General features: G+C 38.2%; 1 protein-coding gene across 2 annotated transcripts in view; it reads left to right on the forward strand.

The window, feature by feature from the left end:
- LOC130566894 (astrotactin-2-like) overlaps positions 1 to 16,527 on the forward strand; it is a 254,631-nt gene that overhangs the window by 77,707 nt on the left and 160,397 nt on the right. For both annotated transcript variants that reach the window (XM_057354726.1, XM_057354717.1), the window contains exon 3: positions 8,292 to 8,691. In XM_057354726.1, the coding sequence (XP_057210709.1) occupies positions 8,292 to 8,691 (400 nt within the window). The remainder of the gene's footprint in view (positions 1 to 8,291; positions 8,692 to 16,527) is intronic.

The following is a 16,527-nucleotide window of genomic DNA, read 5'->3' on the forward strand; positions in this document are numbered from 1 at the left end:
AAGTGGTGTGACAGTATATCGTTTATATAACGTTTTCATTCTTTTTATTTTTGCACCTTTACTGCTTTAGAAAGTTCTTTGTTAGGGTTTAGATGTTGTCAGTCCGGTCAGATGTTAGGGTTAGTGCTGGACTATAACAATATTTTTGAATGTTAGAAACTCATGTGTGATGATGTCTTAAAGATCTAGTGAGGTCTTTTCTGCCTCCCCATGAGAATTACTCTCACAGTCAATTAGCAAGAAATCAAGACACACTTTCTTGTGTGATGGAGAGTCATTAAAGCTTTCAGCAAGTGTTAGAAATAGATCTAGACTCAAGTTTTTATAATGAATGCTTTAAACATCATTAATGTGATTCAGGCCTGTGTGTGCTGGTGAACCCTGAATAACTTTGAGTTTTATAGTTCTTTGCTTGTCATACAATCCCGAAGCCATGGCACAACATCGATACGTACACATACTTGAATAGTTTTGTCCCATTTGAAGCACAGATTGAATATAACACAACGTGAGAGTGGTGCAGAATTTCCAGAATGTCATCGGAGGCTAAGATTCATCACATCTAGTTGCGAAATCTTGTGTTTTGGCCTGATCACCTTTGAGAATGACTAAATGTTTATGACAGAATGCGTTCCATCGTGCCAACAGCACCAGCTCTGGATGTCTGATGTCTTTGTGATGGTTAGAGACGTCAGATCAGCAGAGTTCTGTAGAAGTGTTGAGAAGATGTTCTCTCGGGTACCGTGTTCCCTGACAGTATATCTGTATCTGTAGCCAGAAGCAGACACGTAATATAATAAAAGCGAGAGTCCCACTACCGTTTAGATAAATATTCCAACTAGATGAGAAACATCTCAAGAAATAAAAAACACCCACTGTACAAACACAAGAGGAATGACCAATCAACCTCAGACTACAATATTATTACCATATAAATATAAATACCATATTATTACAAGATCTATTAAAATACATGTATTAATTTACATCTATTTATTTACAAAAAATGTTGTGATGACATTGTGAATTCTTGATTGATAATAATATAGTGAAAATCGAATAAATATTTGTTTATATGAAGAGTTTGGTTCCAAAATGAGATAACTCTGTTTCAATTTTTTTCAAAGTCATGTTTTTTATTATGTTATCATGTTTTTATAGTTTTTTATTGTATTAGTTGGCTGTATTTAACTAACTTTAATTTAATAACTGAGTTATTATGACCTAAATCAAAATAAACCAACTGCAGTTTGATTGATATTAATTGGAATGCACAATAAAATCTCATTTTGGAACTCTTCATATATTTATAATTAGTTTTATATTTATTACTTGTTATGTTTTGTGGGTTATTTCATTATATAATTCTCAGATAGGTGGAATATCTATTTATTTAATTATTTTATGTTTTTTTAGTTTGACCATCGGCCGAAGAATCACCATTAGAAATATGAGAGAGAGAGTTTGCAGTGTTTGTGTTTGTACTGTATTGTGACTCTTAAGACAAAATGTCAAACCACCCGCTACTATGTTAAAGTGTCAACCAGATACTGACACTAAATTATTCACAACATTATCATTATGGCAATATTTAAACAATATCAGGAATGCTTTTCGTATGTCAGAATGAAATATATTTTCTGATAACTGACACGGCACAGATGCTGCTAATAGAGCGTCACTCATTTTGGACCAAAGGTCTATTATTTAGTCCGTTTCATTGATCACAGAGTCATATGTTTGAAGGTTAAAGTGGCTGTGTGAAGTCACATTTGATCAAAGCTATCGTCAACATTAACCGTGTTCGGCTGTGGGCCGCTCAAAATGTGGTCTTGACCTCTTGTGTAATTACAGTCAGTCTGTAAATGTCAGCGGGAAGGCCAGATCTCAGCCCTGCGACTCTTCACTGTTTTTCCATCAGAAGAAGTGCAAGAGAGCGTTCTGTGATTTCACCCGCCAGTGTTCATTTAGCAGCGTAATGAGCGCCATTGATGCATGATTATCAGCCAATTAGATTTGGTTACCATGAAAACGTGAAGCATCATGGGACATCATTAAAGCCACCATGACAAAAACACGGCTCTCTTCTCCAAATGGCAACTGTTAGCGTTTCACCGGCCCGTTCGTGTCTGGGTTTCATGAATATTAAACGGCGCTCTGTTCTGATGTCATCTGCCGTGACAAATTGAGATTCGGTTGCGTCTGCGGTCTGATGTGAATGATGATCACCGTCAGATGAAGTTCCTGGAGTGCGAGTGAAAATGGATTTAATTGTTCATATTCATCAGTCGAGAAGAGATCTCTTATAGAACAGAGGGGCGGCATCGATTCCACATGAAACATTGATCATGTTGTCCTGCTTCACTTCATTATTGAGATGATGACAATAACCTCTTATTCACAACGTCAGACATTTCTCAAATGTTTCTCACAATCCTTAAAACCGTTTCATTTAAAGACGCATGACATGCTTTATCGTGACATTAGTTTTGTAGATAACAAAACTAGATATTATTTACTAGAATGGTCTTGCTTGTTCTATAAACACCATTCACTGTGCTGTGTTTGACCTTTTTTCTCCTGTAAAGCGGCTTTGGAACAGTGCACATTGTGAATTGAATTGAATAACAATGCAATTGTCTCAACAAAGGAATTGTTTATTAAATAGCTGAACAATAAAGAAAAAACAGCCAGCAAGAGTTGAGAATAGGGCTGTTCAACCATTACTCGTGATTCATCGAATCCAGAATAAAAGCTTCTGTTTACATAAAAATGTGTGTGGTGTGCATATTTATTTTGTATTTATAAACACGTACACATACATGTACAGTATATATATTTAGGAAATATTTTCATGTATTTTATGTTCATATATAATTGAACATTTTTGTATTTCATATATTTTTGTGTGTTTGTTTATAAATACAAAATAATTATGCGCACCACACAGACATGTATTATGTCAACAGAAACTTTTGTTCTGGATGCGATTATTCGTGATCAATTGTTGAACAGCCCTAGTTCAGAATAGCTGTGAACTTTTCAACAGGGTTTAAAACGGTGGTTTAAAAAGGTGTTGTTTATTTATTTATTATTCAGTCACAACATGATTCCAAAGGTTATTTGTTGTAGTTTAAAGATATGTTTGCTGTTATTCTAAAAATATATTAATGAAGAATATATCGTGATATCATAAATGAATAAAGACGTTTGCACATTGAAAGGCTTGAGTTATTCTACATTATATGTTTTAAATGTAAACCGTACATTTGTAAACGAACGCTGTGTTTTCTTCAGGCTTCAGTCATTGTCTGGATACTCTTGAAGCCGGCAGCATGTTCGATATCATATGAAATATTGTTAGCGATCAAACTGGAAAAAGTTATGGTGATGATATTTCTTGACATATCCTCCAGCCCTCTGTCAGTTCTCGCCGATCTACACACAAGCGCTCGGGCTGACTCGCAGAATCTGTCCTCACATGTTTGCTTTGCCTGTCACAGGAAATGCTTTGACATGTCTCGATGTAGAAGCTCGTGACTTTGCATCGCATGCCTGTGGCTGAAAGAACAGAGAGACGGGACAGGTCAACACGGGATCATGTGATCAATGATGTAATTCCTAAAGAACCCCGTTAAATTTTTTGTGTTTAATAGTGGTATACTGTGTGTAGTTAAATGCGAGTATAACCACAGATTTACTACGGTAATACAAATAATCCGTTTGCGAATAGAAACACAGTCACTGCACTTGAGCTAAAACCATCATACATTTTTAAGGGGGCTTGAGATGAATCATCATATCAGAGTTTTAAGGAAATCAATCTGCTCTTGACCTTTCTGTCATTTGGCGTTGTGTTGAAACGGTGTTCCTGTGTAACTCGAGTTGTGTTTCTGTCTCTCTCACTTTGTGTGTGTGTGTGTGTAAGGAGGTCACATCTGTCGGACTGATGTGTGAGCGTGTGCCGTGCCGTTTCCTAACTCTTCAGTAATACCCGGCCGCAAGTTGAAGGGACGGCCAAATCTCCGGCCAGATCTGCCCTCGAGCAGACAGACAGATGGAGAGCGACAGGTGGACAGATCGTGCGTGTTCTCATTGAGGCCACCGTGATGTGCGTAGATTAAATGTAATCGGCTCAGAAGAATGAGCTGGAATCTGAAATATTCTTTCAGTCATGCGGAGTCAAGAGCTCATTCCCTTTCAAATTTCATTAGAATTTCATATCAGGGCAGATAGAGAGGATCAGAGTCATTGATATCTGTTATGAGTGGGTACATAGACAGCGTTTCAAACCATCAAATATTCCCACCTTCATTTTGATAACATTTAAGGCAGCGTTGGATGTATTCTCTCAATAAATCCGTTCAAAACATATCATTTTAGTTCAAATTAGTGCGTCTCCGGTATGTTTTTGTGTTTATGGGGGCATACTTTCTTTTGCAGAAGATATTTTGAAGAACGTCGATGACTAAGTAACATCAAACCCCATTGACTTCCATTGTATGAACACAAAACCACTGAGACATTTCTCTGAATATCTTCTTTTGTGTCTCATATAAACATAAAAATATCTTCCTGTGTCTTGTCGTCCACTTAACAAGCTGTTGATTATTATGGGATGGTTTTTTTTCAAACCTTCTATTCCTCAAAGGCCGTAATTGAACATAACCGGTGCGTGTATCGCTGGGGATCTCCGTTCAGATCCATGGATGTGAGATCCAATCTGAGAAAAACAGCCTGGATGGTCAAATAAAGTCTTCCCTTGAGAGAAGAAGAGGAAGAAACAGAGGGATGACAGGGTGTCGGGCTCTCCGAATGGTGCTCGGGACTAAAGTGGGAGGAGACAGCTGGCACGGCACATGGCACTTAAACATCACAGCTCCACTCCAACTCTAATAAACCCGCTCGCATGTGAGAGGCCAACAGAGTTCCCTGCGGGTGTCAGAACTTGCCTCTCCCCACATCCCTGCACCCCGGGCTCCCAGACGGACCAGATGTCAGAGAGTCTGCGTCAAGCACTCCGTCCAAAAACTTCTACAGAATAATATAGAGTCTCAAACACAAACCTACAGCGATGTGCTTCCCCGTCTGACCACACCAACATGTGTCCAAACCCCGTCTGAAAACTACCGACCAGCTTGACCAGGCCGAGACACCGTGCTTCTTTAAGAAGTTAAGATATTTTCTTTTTTAAGTGACAGATTGAAAAACAGTTTTGCTCACAGTAGCATTACGATTCTTTGTATATTACCTATGTGAGGGCTAATGTCCAGGCAGCCGGTTGTTATGGTGAAATAATCCTGACGGTGTGATCAGGAGGTGAAGCGGAGGGTTATTTCACCATAAAACGCTTATTACACGCCTACTTGCCACATGAGACAAAAACTGGACATGAAATGTGAATTTGAAATATTTTATGAGCTCATTTTTACCGAATGCAGACCTTCCGCGAGGAAAAGCTGTTTAGTTTCGGTTTTAAGGTAAGAAACGACGTTCAGACGTCACGAACAGGCAAATTGGTTGAATCATTTGTAAATATAATGTCATATGTGTTATTAAAAGACATATTTATCATTCATTTTTGTGTAATATTAAACTGCCCCTCTCAAAATGATTTGCAGCATCCGGGTTACAGGTGTTACTAGTTTTGAGCGGATGTTATTTGAACAGAACAACCCTTGGAATGTCGCGACTGGCCAATCAGAATCAAGCACTCAAATGAGCCGTGTAATAAAGTACAATAACAAATGAGATATCTGTTGTCTTTTAATTTCATTTCTATAGTGCCTCAACATTTTACATAAATACACATATTAAAACAGATAATAGTGACAAAAATAAAGAAGGAAAGAATGTTGACTTTTTTCTAGGATGTAGTTTGACGAAATGGCTGAAAATTCAGTTTATAATTAGATTCATATTTATAATGCTATTAATCTCAATGATTAATTCTAGACAGCAATGACATTAAGTTGAGAAAAGATGGACATTTTCAATGTCTACACTAGAGTTTCAAGAGAGATCACAACAGCGTCAAAAACTGAGCTCAGATTTGCCAAACGTTTTTGGGATGAATGTATCCAAACCCTGATTTGTTTGTTATACTAACTCGATATGAATTATGTAGGTCCTTGCTTTACCATGTGTTTTCCAATTCTGTTCTCTGTGGATTCTTCTTTCTATGGATTTGTGTGTTATATCTTGGTTTATTGTATTTGTTGGTTGTGAATTTTGTGTCCCTGTAATGCAACGTCTTCAAAATTATGACAAATAAAGCAGATGGTCTCATAAATCTGTCACACATTTTCTGTTTGTGTATTCTTTATTGTGTTAAACAGAATATCTCTGGATGTTTGAAGACCTCGTGGTGTTTGGACAGATGTGTTGATGGCTGATGACAGATCTAGAACACACCATAAATGAGCACAAACATCAGTTTACAGTTCTCTTCATTTCTCTCGCAAAATGGACAGTATCATGATACAGTGACAATGCAATACCTTGATATATGACCTACACTTGTGTGTTTTATTAGTGGCTTTTTTAATGGCTGATGTCAATACCGATATTATTAAAGCACTGTGGCCGATTGCCGATTAAACACAAATTAAATTAAATTTGTACAGGAGAGACATACAGAAAATTTTTGAAACTAAATGAACACTGATTGTGTATTAAGTGCCTAGTAGGTAACGGACTTAAACACATGAACAAGTCCACACATGACATTGCATTCATTGTGGGCAGCTAAACATGGCTTAATATGAATGAAATATAGCAACGTAATATTATTGATACGTACCATACAATGTTTGTATCTCATCCACCTTACACAACCTATTTTACCGTGGTCATACTACATGACTAAGTGGCAAATGCCTGCTTTACATCTTAGTGGCATTTTGAATAAAATGCTAATGTGCTGTATGGCGGCCAAACAGAAAAAATATCCTCCATTGGAAAAATATATCGGGCAATGCCGATAATTAGAAATCGGTCGATATATCGGTCTGTCTGTACTCTAAACGATAGCAAACCAATATTCCTTGATATAGGTTTATTGTACGAAATGACATTACATGTGTGAAATTAAATTGGTCATTTTCATTACCGATTTTCACCAAACGTTTCAAACGAAGAGATTTTTTCCCTCGCAGGCCTGATACTTTAATCCGGAGGAAGCGATTTCATTTCCATTCTTAAGATTGGTCAAGCGGCCCCGTTGTTTTCAGTTTAAGACAGAAAATCCCAGGAGTGTTGGGAAGTTTAAAGAATGATTTCACTTGAAGGGAAGTTCACTTTCATTGGCTGAGCTGCTGGTGGAGATTAATGGACACGTTTGCTGGAGGATGCTTTGTTCTCATGGAGAATGCCCATCCATCGCTGTATGATTAATGGACAGCCGGCAGTGCGTGAGCTGTAATTTCAGAGGGCTTTGTTTTTCCTCATGATGGTGGCGTTTTTAAATTCAGAGATAAAGAGAAAGAGAGAGGCGGTACAGTAGATGCTAGAGAACACTTTAGCGTGGATGTGATGGTAGAACATTAACTGATACTTAATGAATACATTAATAAGATTATCAATAAGTGACATAACTGATGACTTCTCTTTAATGTCTCGAATGTTTCTCCTAAACATCATTGAGCTTATAAGGAGAGTCCAGTGCGTTTCACGTGTTTTCTGAGGAAAAACACTCAGAAGTGTCTTCACTAGACCTTCAGATTTGATCTCAATTATGTATCAAAATGTCTTCAAAGATCTTTTTTTTACTCATTTTAGAGCTCTACATGCACATTTGTTTTGTTCCACAAAAAGTCTGAAGAATCGGAGTTAGAAAAAAGGTTTGGGATCTATAAAGTGTCAAAACCTGCTTTGAGAGTTTGACAGAATGAAGTCATACGGTATTGTGCGTCTGTTTGTCTTGGCGTTCGTAAGAATGTTTTATGGTTGTATTGGATGTAGAACAGAATACAGAGCTGCTGTTTGAGTCTCGTTACATTCGTTTGAATTGTTTGAGGTTTTAGGAAATGAAAGCGATCAGGCTTCTCTCTCAGTCGTGAACACACAAACGGCTCATGAGGAACTCGTTGACGTCTCTGACACGCCATGAAATGAGCCGAAGCACCTATGTGGCTCTACACCTTCAGGCCTGACAATGAAACGGCTGAAATGAGAAAGAAACTTTAGCGGGACATAAGAAGAGCTCGTGTGATGTCTGTCTCTGCCACACTAACTTATAAACCAAATCATTGTTGACATATTGAATCCATTTCTTGTTGTGTCTCATGCAGGGTGGTCTGATCGCTCTTCTTCTCCTCGTCCTTCTCTTCACGCTGGTCCTGTACACCCGTCAGCGCTGGTGTCGGCGTCGCCGGGCTCCTCAGAAGAGCGCCAGCACCGAGGCCACTCACGAGATCCACTACATCCCCTCCGTTCTGCTGGGACCCCCGCAGGGTCGCGACACTTTCCGCGGCTCTAGACCCCTCCAGCACACCTCGGTCATCGGCGTGCCCATCCGCGAGACGCCCATCCTGGATGACTGCGACTGCGAGGAGGACGAGCAGCCCGGACAGCTGCTGGACGGCAAGATTCATCTGGACGATGACTTGTGCAGTCAGGGAACTCGCAGCATGGACAGTCTGGGGAAAGTCATGGGGGAGGCCAACCACAAACACTGCATGGATAACAGAGGTAAGACGCTTTCTAAGAGGTCCAACACTTTAGGAAGTTTTCTTCTCCGTTCTGTCCAGCGATTAACGTTGTGAAAATGAAAATTGTGTGATTTTTTACTCACCCACATGACGTTCAACATGTTTTAAGACCTCCCGGCGTCTTCGGAGTACAAATAGAGATATTTTAGGTGACATCCGAGAGATTTCCAGGCCTCCATGGTTATAGTTGTTGTCAAGACATGGCTAAATTGGTCCGTCCGCTCATAGTGGCTCAGTGGAATTTATTTGAAGCGACGACAATACTTTATGTTCGAAAAACAAAGCAAAATAAGGACTTTAATGGATATATTCTCCCCCGTCGTGTCAGTCTTGAGCCACTATGAGCGGATGGACCAATTTACAGTGTCTTTACTACTTTTCCTTTTAACCAATTTTAAATCCAACCATTGACATATTGCTATGCCAATTTTTATTTATTTTCTTAATATCATGTCTGTTTATTCCTATTGGTTGAGTTGACAACACGTGTCCGTTGTCAACAAAAATAATGGTTTAATGTTTTGCTTTTGGCTTTGATAGGGTTTAGCTGTCTTAGTTCCTTTATTAATCCTAATTTTATGTTAAAATTCTTTCAAATAATTTTTCTTATTTTTTTATTTGCATACAGAAGTTCGTTTGAAATTCTTTTGAAAATCATTTCAGTTTCTTTTTTTATCGTATCGTGAACCCAATATTGTTTGCTGTATAGAAGTGTTCATTTATTTATACTCATATTATGTGTTTGGCAGAATTTGTTTGTGATATTGTTGATTGTAAATCTCGTCTGAAACTCCAGCAGAGATGAATGTGACATTGTTGGAGTTTAAGTCTTTTAAGAAGCAGGTGAGAATAAAATGTTGTTTGACTATCCATCGCTGTACACAAGAAACAATTGAGATTTAACTTTTCCTCATAATGTACAAAAATTGCTGAAGCACAAAATATAGTCCTACGCTGTAAACAACGATGACAACTTACATTATTCGTTAATTTGACAGACATTTTCATTAACTCTAATACACAACCCAATGCTGTGGAACATTTGTACAGAAAACTAATTTAAACCAATACAGTAAATTTTGCCTTATTTTTATATATATTTTGTTTCAGTAGGACAAAATCAGATTTTGTCCGGATGATGGAAACTCTTTATCATCTCACTTTCTATGTTCTCGTACACATGCCGCCTGATCCCCGAAGCCTCGCACAGATCTCTGAATCTGGGTTATCCAATAACCAAGAAAAATCCAGTCTACTGTATGTTAAAATCAAAGTTGATATTATCTTCAGAGTGCTTTTAAAGTGCTTTCTGCGTTCTTTGAGCTGGGATGCGAGATGGTGTTTTAATCTCTTTCATGTTCATATTTAAGCACGTCTGTCTGGAGGTTTGATATGAAGTCACCTGCCAACCACATGCAGAATAATTATAGCTGATGACCCGAATTCTCTCCCAGGCACACAAAACCGACACAAATTCTTAGTTGGGTACATCTCTGTTTTATTCGAAAGCTCCAGTACAAATGTCCGGCTGCAGGACGTTTGTCTTATATGTAACATAGACAGAAAGTCTCGTCTGTGTGTCTGTCACAGGATGGTTATGTGAAAGATAAAGATATACGACCGATCATACGTGCTCGGTGAGTATAAAATGGTACATTAGACATGAGCCGTTTTTATTAGCCTATAGCTCAAAGCATTATTCATCTTATTCATGAATTTCTCGGCAAAAGAAGAAAGGATTTCCCAGAAGAGTACTCTGTTTGCTTTGGTGCCGCCCATTAAAGAGAAACATGAGTTTCTTAACGGTGTAGATGAAATTTTACAGTCTGCATTTGATAGAGTCATTAGTCAACAGTGCGGCACATGATGTTCTATCACTGACAACAGAAACATAAATGAATCAGTGGATAGAAGTCTGATTAAAGCCAATGAAGCGTCAGATCTGGTAGATGATGGAGTGGCCACATGACCATGAAGGGTAACCTGCACCTGATCCTCTCTATACTTTATGTAATGTCATTACGTTCGACCCTTAAAATGAAACCATACTTTATTTCATAGTCATTTTAAAGAGTTAAAAGTGAATGTTGTCCAGTCATGTGTGGGAGAGCTCAGTGACCGCTGAATTAATCAGACAGTGAACTGATATTACATGTACACATCATTTCTGTATCTATTTAACCCTGCCTGCCTGACACCTTTTCAATTTTTTCCGGAAGAAGACGAGCTGCTGGAGGCGTGCAGGGGGACAGAACTACAGCACGAGCACACAACACGTCATCGCATTATCCCTTCGTGTTGTTTACATTATGCACGTACACGCCGATTGCCAACAAAACACAGACGTATGACTCACGTTGACTTACCGCGTGCGGTTCATGTCCGGCATCTTTTAGCATTGGGACCGCTCCATCTATCAGTTTCAAACCATCTCCAAATCCAGCGTTTATATCACATCCATCACTGAAATGCAGTGAGCAAACAAACACACCTCCACCTCCGTCAGCCCAGTGAAGCGGCATTGATGGGTGTGCTCTTTCTCACGCTCGCGTGTGGGCGTGTTCTTTCGCTCGATGGATGACGCGTGGGTCTGCTTTTCTGGGAGAATGGCCAATAAAAGGAATAGGATCCCTGTTACGATTTTTAGCAAGTTGACTGTGTTAAGCATGAGAAGCCAACACGTTTAACGGTGTAAAGAAGTCAGAATGCATGAAATGGCATGTTAGCCCATCTGTAATGTTATGTTGTTCTGTTTGAGTTGAAATGTCGAGTATATTTTTTTGTCTGCTGATGAGACACTGTGTGCTCGTCTGGTTTTGTTTGGTCAGTCTTTGGAGTTTATCTTCACGTCATTGTGTGACCTTCTATTTGACCATCAGTTATATTTTCATGCTTTGACTTGCAAAGCTGTTTTAAGTACTGAAAGTAATGTTTGACCACAAAATGAAATGTATACTTTATATACATTTATAAACTTAAAACTACACGTCCAATGGCATCTCCAAAGGTTCAGGTACAGTTCATCTCTGATGTGTCGTTTGTTGTGACAGCGTGTCTATGACACATGATCGATGAGCTGGTTCTGCTGTTTTGAAGCAGATTTGTTGTTTAGATTTGGCTTGTAATTGGCTGTGGTGATGTGGAGCCGGTGGTGCTGATGTTGGCACGTGTCTCTGCGTGAAGGATGGAGATGTGTCAGAGTGATGCTGAAAAACAGAAGCAGGGCTGAATAAATACTTCAAGAGTTTTTCCTGCTCTTGCTCCAGGACCTCCAGCATTCATTATGATTTCTGTGCAATCGGAGCATTACGTGATATCAGTCTTTTTTCAGTATGTGTGTTCCCTGGGGGTTGAATCAACAAACGTCTATCAATTAATCTGCAGGAACACAATTTTGTTCGTTCACAAACAAGAATATTCAGCTGGGAACCCGATTGCAGATTGTAGGGGTAATTTCCCTTTACTTGTAATCTCTTGTTTTTCTTTGTTGTATTTTAGTTTACGAACAGCCAGAAAACACATTTCAGGCGACGGCGACACAAGTCACAGTGTTCAGTGTTGAACAACAACACCGTCATTTCCATTCAACTACAGACCCTGTATTTTACATAACACCTAAAAACCGCCGGTTAAAAATCTCCAGATAAACCTGCGTGCTTTTACTTTTCTAAGCCATCAGACGATAAACAAGCATTCAAATCCACACATTTACATCCACGCACCCTAGCAACCACCTAGAAATGCCCTAGTAACCAGTAATAAGTTCTGCTGTGGATAATAGATGATGTGTGATATGAATGTGTCCTGTGAGGGGAATACTCCAGCTGTCAATCACGGCAGATGTGCAGCGGAAGCAAGCGCGTGAGAAAAGATTGTGTATTCTGCTTCTCATCGTCCGTCACATTCATGCATTTTCTATTCATTCATTTACAAGCAGAGAAAACATCTTTAGAGTCTGGAGAGCAGCTTCATGAGAAGCCATGAACAGATCATATCTACTGAATAGAAATGAATCCCATTAACTCTCAATAGATCCTTTATCTAGACTGAAGATTAAAACTGTTGGGAAGGCAACGTCTTCTGCGAAACCTCATTCTGACAAAATTCACAATTAAATTACATTTAAAAGGCATTTGAACCATTTTGAAACATTTCATATTATTTCCCTCTTGATATTTTTCACTATTGTCTGGATTGGTGATTGATTTGTTCAATATTAGTGACAGGTTTCATTTGGTTTAAGCTGCAACCCGTGACGTCCGTCTCTCTGTGTCCATCTCTGTTTGAAGCTTAACATTGAGGGTGACGTTATGAGCTTATCTTGACGTGTTTTCAAGTCAAACGATGGCAAACTAACAGCTTTCATCTCATTCCTCTCATTGCCGTAGAGGCGAGGACGTTTTTCAACACAGATGTTTCGTGTACTGATTTCTGTTTATTTTCAACCAAACAAACTTGCGGGTTGCAGTTTGAAGGTTTTGTCTCGACTCACCAGGTTTGTGTGCTTTAACACGGAGTCATATGAGGATTCTGAATCAATATTAGATTGAGCTGAAGAAGAACACTTCTGTTCTGTTTTTACAGCCAGTGTGGATGGGAAACAGCTTGTTTCAGAGCTGAGAATATAATATTAACAGTCAATCAATTAAATATGGGACCAATATTGAATATTGAAAAGCCTGTGCATTTTCCCCATTGACTTTTGGAAGAACGCAGAAAATAAGCTCTGTGATTAACAAAGATTCATGATGTTTACACGTTTTGTCTATCAAGATCATCTTTACAGAATAACACAACATTTGTTTGTTTTGAAGCCGAAATACAATGGGCAGAAGTAAAAAGCTAACACGATGCTACACTTAAGGTCGCTCGATATCAACGTCGCCACCAACAAGCCAACAAGAGAGAGAGATTAAATAGTGAGGCATGACACACAAGTTGTGATCATATTAGATGAGTGTACAGACAGACATGAATGGAACTGTCCTGCACCTTTAGTCGTGTGTTGTGCGTCAGCACAGTTTGTGTATTGTGACATGTATAGATGGTTTTACAGTGATTCAGTGGAGCACATTCAGTATTCAGAGCTTGTAGCTGGTGTATGGATCTCAGCTCTGTCAGGGTCCAGCGTGAGAAACTCACTCAGTGTGTTGCTTTAAATCTTCAGAGACAGGAAGTTGTGGATGTATCAGATATCTGACTTCCTGTGCAGAAACGCCGGTCTTATTTCAGGCTCAGTGGACATTCACAATGACAGCGTCAGATGTTTGAGAGAGCTGATATCACACCCGGAGCTTTAACTGTGACCCACACGCTGACTGAACAAATGACCGTGACCCTGTGTTTGTGTGCGTGTGTGTGCGTGTTTGTTTTGCCGTTTTCTGTAGTTTTTCTGTAAGTGCATCATCCTTTTCGGGATGTGCTCAGGTTGTCAAACACAGTAACACATCAGATGAGGACGGAGAGAAACACAAACACGAACGTTCATGGATATGAGAACGTGTAATGTGTGAATGCTGTGAATATGTAAAACAAACTTAACATGACGTGCCATCAGATTTATAAACACACGAGTCTGTTTCAAGCCGTTTGCATCAGCAGCTCTGTGGTGTATTTACATCAGCGTTGAGATTTCACACGAAACATGACGGCTCTGTTAAGAAAGAAAATAAAGACACTTCTAGGTTACTACATTAGTGATATTCCTTTAATGACAGCCGTGAATTATGAAATGAAAATCAAGAGGACGCCATTGAGAAATATCACAAAATCTACTTCACAGACACTGAGATCAGAACCAGAGTTTATTCTGTAGAGATGGAAGTTATTACAGCTGCCGGACGCCCGCCCGTGTTCTCATTGGTTTCGAAACGTTTCCCTTTATCTGTAAATACTCAAACTTGGCTTTTTTGCGTTTATTCCTAATACTCAATAATGTAAATAAAAGAAGAGTATACGTTGTTGTTTCAGAAAGCAGCGTGTTCATGTAAAATGTTTGAAAGTGGTCTGAACGTTTAAAGTGAAAGCTGTTGTTCTTTGTTCTTGCATGGAAAGATTTTCAACATGAAGTGGTTTTGTAATGCAGAACTCACCGTGTGTCGAGAGAACAAAGTACAAAAATAAAACCTCATTATAAGTTTTTTATGACGGCTTGCAGATCTTTGCTTCGGCACTAGTTATTAGATTCACGGGGGGCAGACGTGCTAAAACTGTGAGAAACTTTACAGACTCAGAATGTGTCGAATAAATTGGCCATGAAGTGTTTCTCGACTGAAGCTTTTTTTTCTTCACATCTGCAAAAAATGCACATGCGTCAGTGATGGACAGTGATGGACATCGCACATAAATATGTGGAGTACACAGGAGAAATACTGAGATTGACATGGCTGCAGTTAACTAAAACTGAAATGAAATCAAATAAAGCACCAAATATTAAAAAAGACGTAAAATGAAAAATGCTACGAAATTAGAAAATTGGTTCAAGTAAATTCAAGTAAGTCGAAGCACTAAAATTATAAACTGGAAATATACTAAAATAGCTAGTTGTAAAAATAATAATAATGATAACAATAATGATAATAATAATATAAAAATTATTCATATAAATGAATACTATCAATTGTTAAAATTACTAAAGCATGTAACAAATTCCTTAAAAATAAATGTAACATGAAAACATGAAATAAAAAAGCTAATTCAAAATATCAATAAAACTACAATGAAACTTCAATAACTTGTGACTGTTGTGTTGTGACCGGTACACAAATATTTCGGGTGTTTTTTCAGGTTTTCAGGTTTGAGTGTAGGACAGACGTTTACGTTTAATCTGTTTTCTCTCTCACTTGTTGAAAAGTTAAACACTTTTTTTGTTTGATGTCTAAAAGGTCCTGTAGTTTGTTTTCTCTTCTTTGTCTGATGGGCAAATCAGAATCATCTTCTGACCTTCTTCTGAAATCATAAAACCGTTTGGAGAGAGAGAGAGATTAGAAGTCAGCATCACAGCATCATCCTCCACCAATCATGATGCAGCTCCTCGTCACCTGTGTGGTTAAGTTTGGAGGATGTCAGGGATAGAAAGGGCACGAGAACATTATCCTCTGACCGCACTCATAGACTCATTAAAAGAAACCCAGCGTCATTACAGTCCGACTGTTTCTAAATGTCACGGTTCTGTTCCTCACACCGCTCTCTCTTGTGACGTGAATCGTGTCGCTGCCGGCCTGATCCTTGCCATTAAGCGCACAGAAGAACCGTAGTTTAACTGTAGAAAACATTTTGGTTTCATTTAGTAAACTTTGATACAACTTATATTAACCATGTACATTTTATGTACATAATGTATGATTTTGTCATACATGTCATACATTTTTGCTACTGTACCTTTCAGACTTTATAGATCTACATAGACTGCACGGACAAATAGATGTCAATTGATTTTCAGATTTTAATAGATTTTCAAAGAGAATTTCTGAGTATAATAGATTTTCTCAAAGATTTTTAGATGTTCATTGATTTACAGATTTTAATATTTTTTTAAAGAATTTTTTTGAGTTAAATAGATTTTCTGAAAGATTTTGAGATGTTCATTGATTTTCAGGTTTTTGTAGATTTTTATCAAAGAGAATTTTTTTAATTTATAGATTTTCAGAAATATTTTTAGATGTTCATTGATTTTCAAGTTTTAATAGATTTTTTAAAGAAAATTTCTGAGTTTCATAGATTTTATAAAATATTTTTAGATGTTAATTGATTTTCAGATTTACATGATGTATAAAGATAATTTTAGAGTTTCATAGATTTATAAAATATTTTTAGA

Source organism: Triplophysa rosa, linkage group LG2 (assembly GCF_024868665.1).
Source record: "Triplophysa rosa linkage group LG2, Trosa_1v2, whole genome shotgun sequence".
NCBI lineage: Eukaryota > Metazoa > Chordata > Actinopteri > Cypriniformes > Nemacheilidae > Triplophysa > Triplophysa rosa.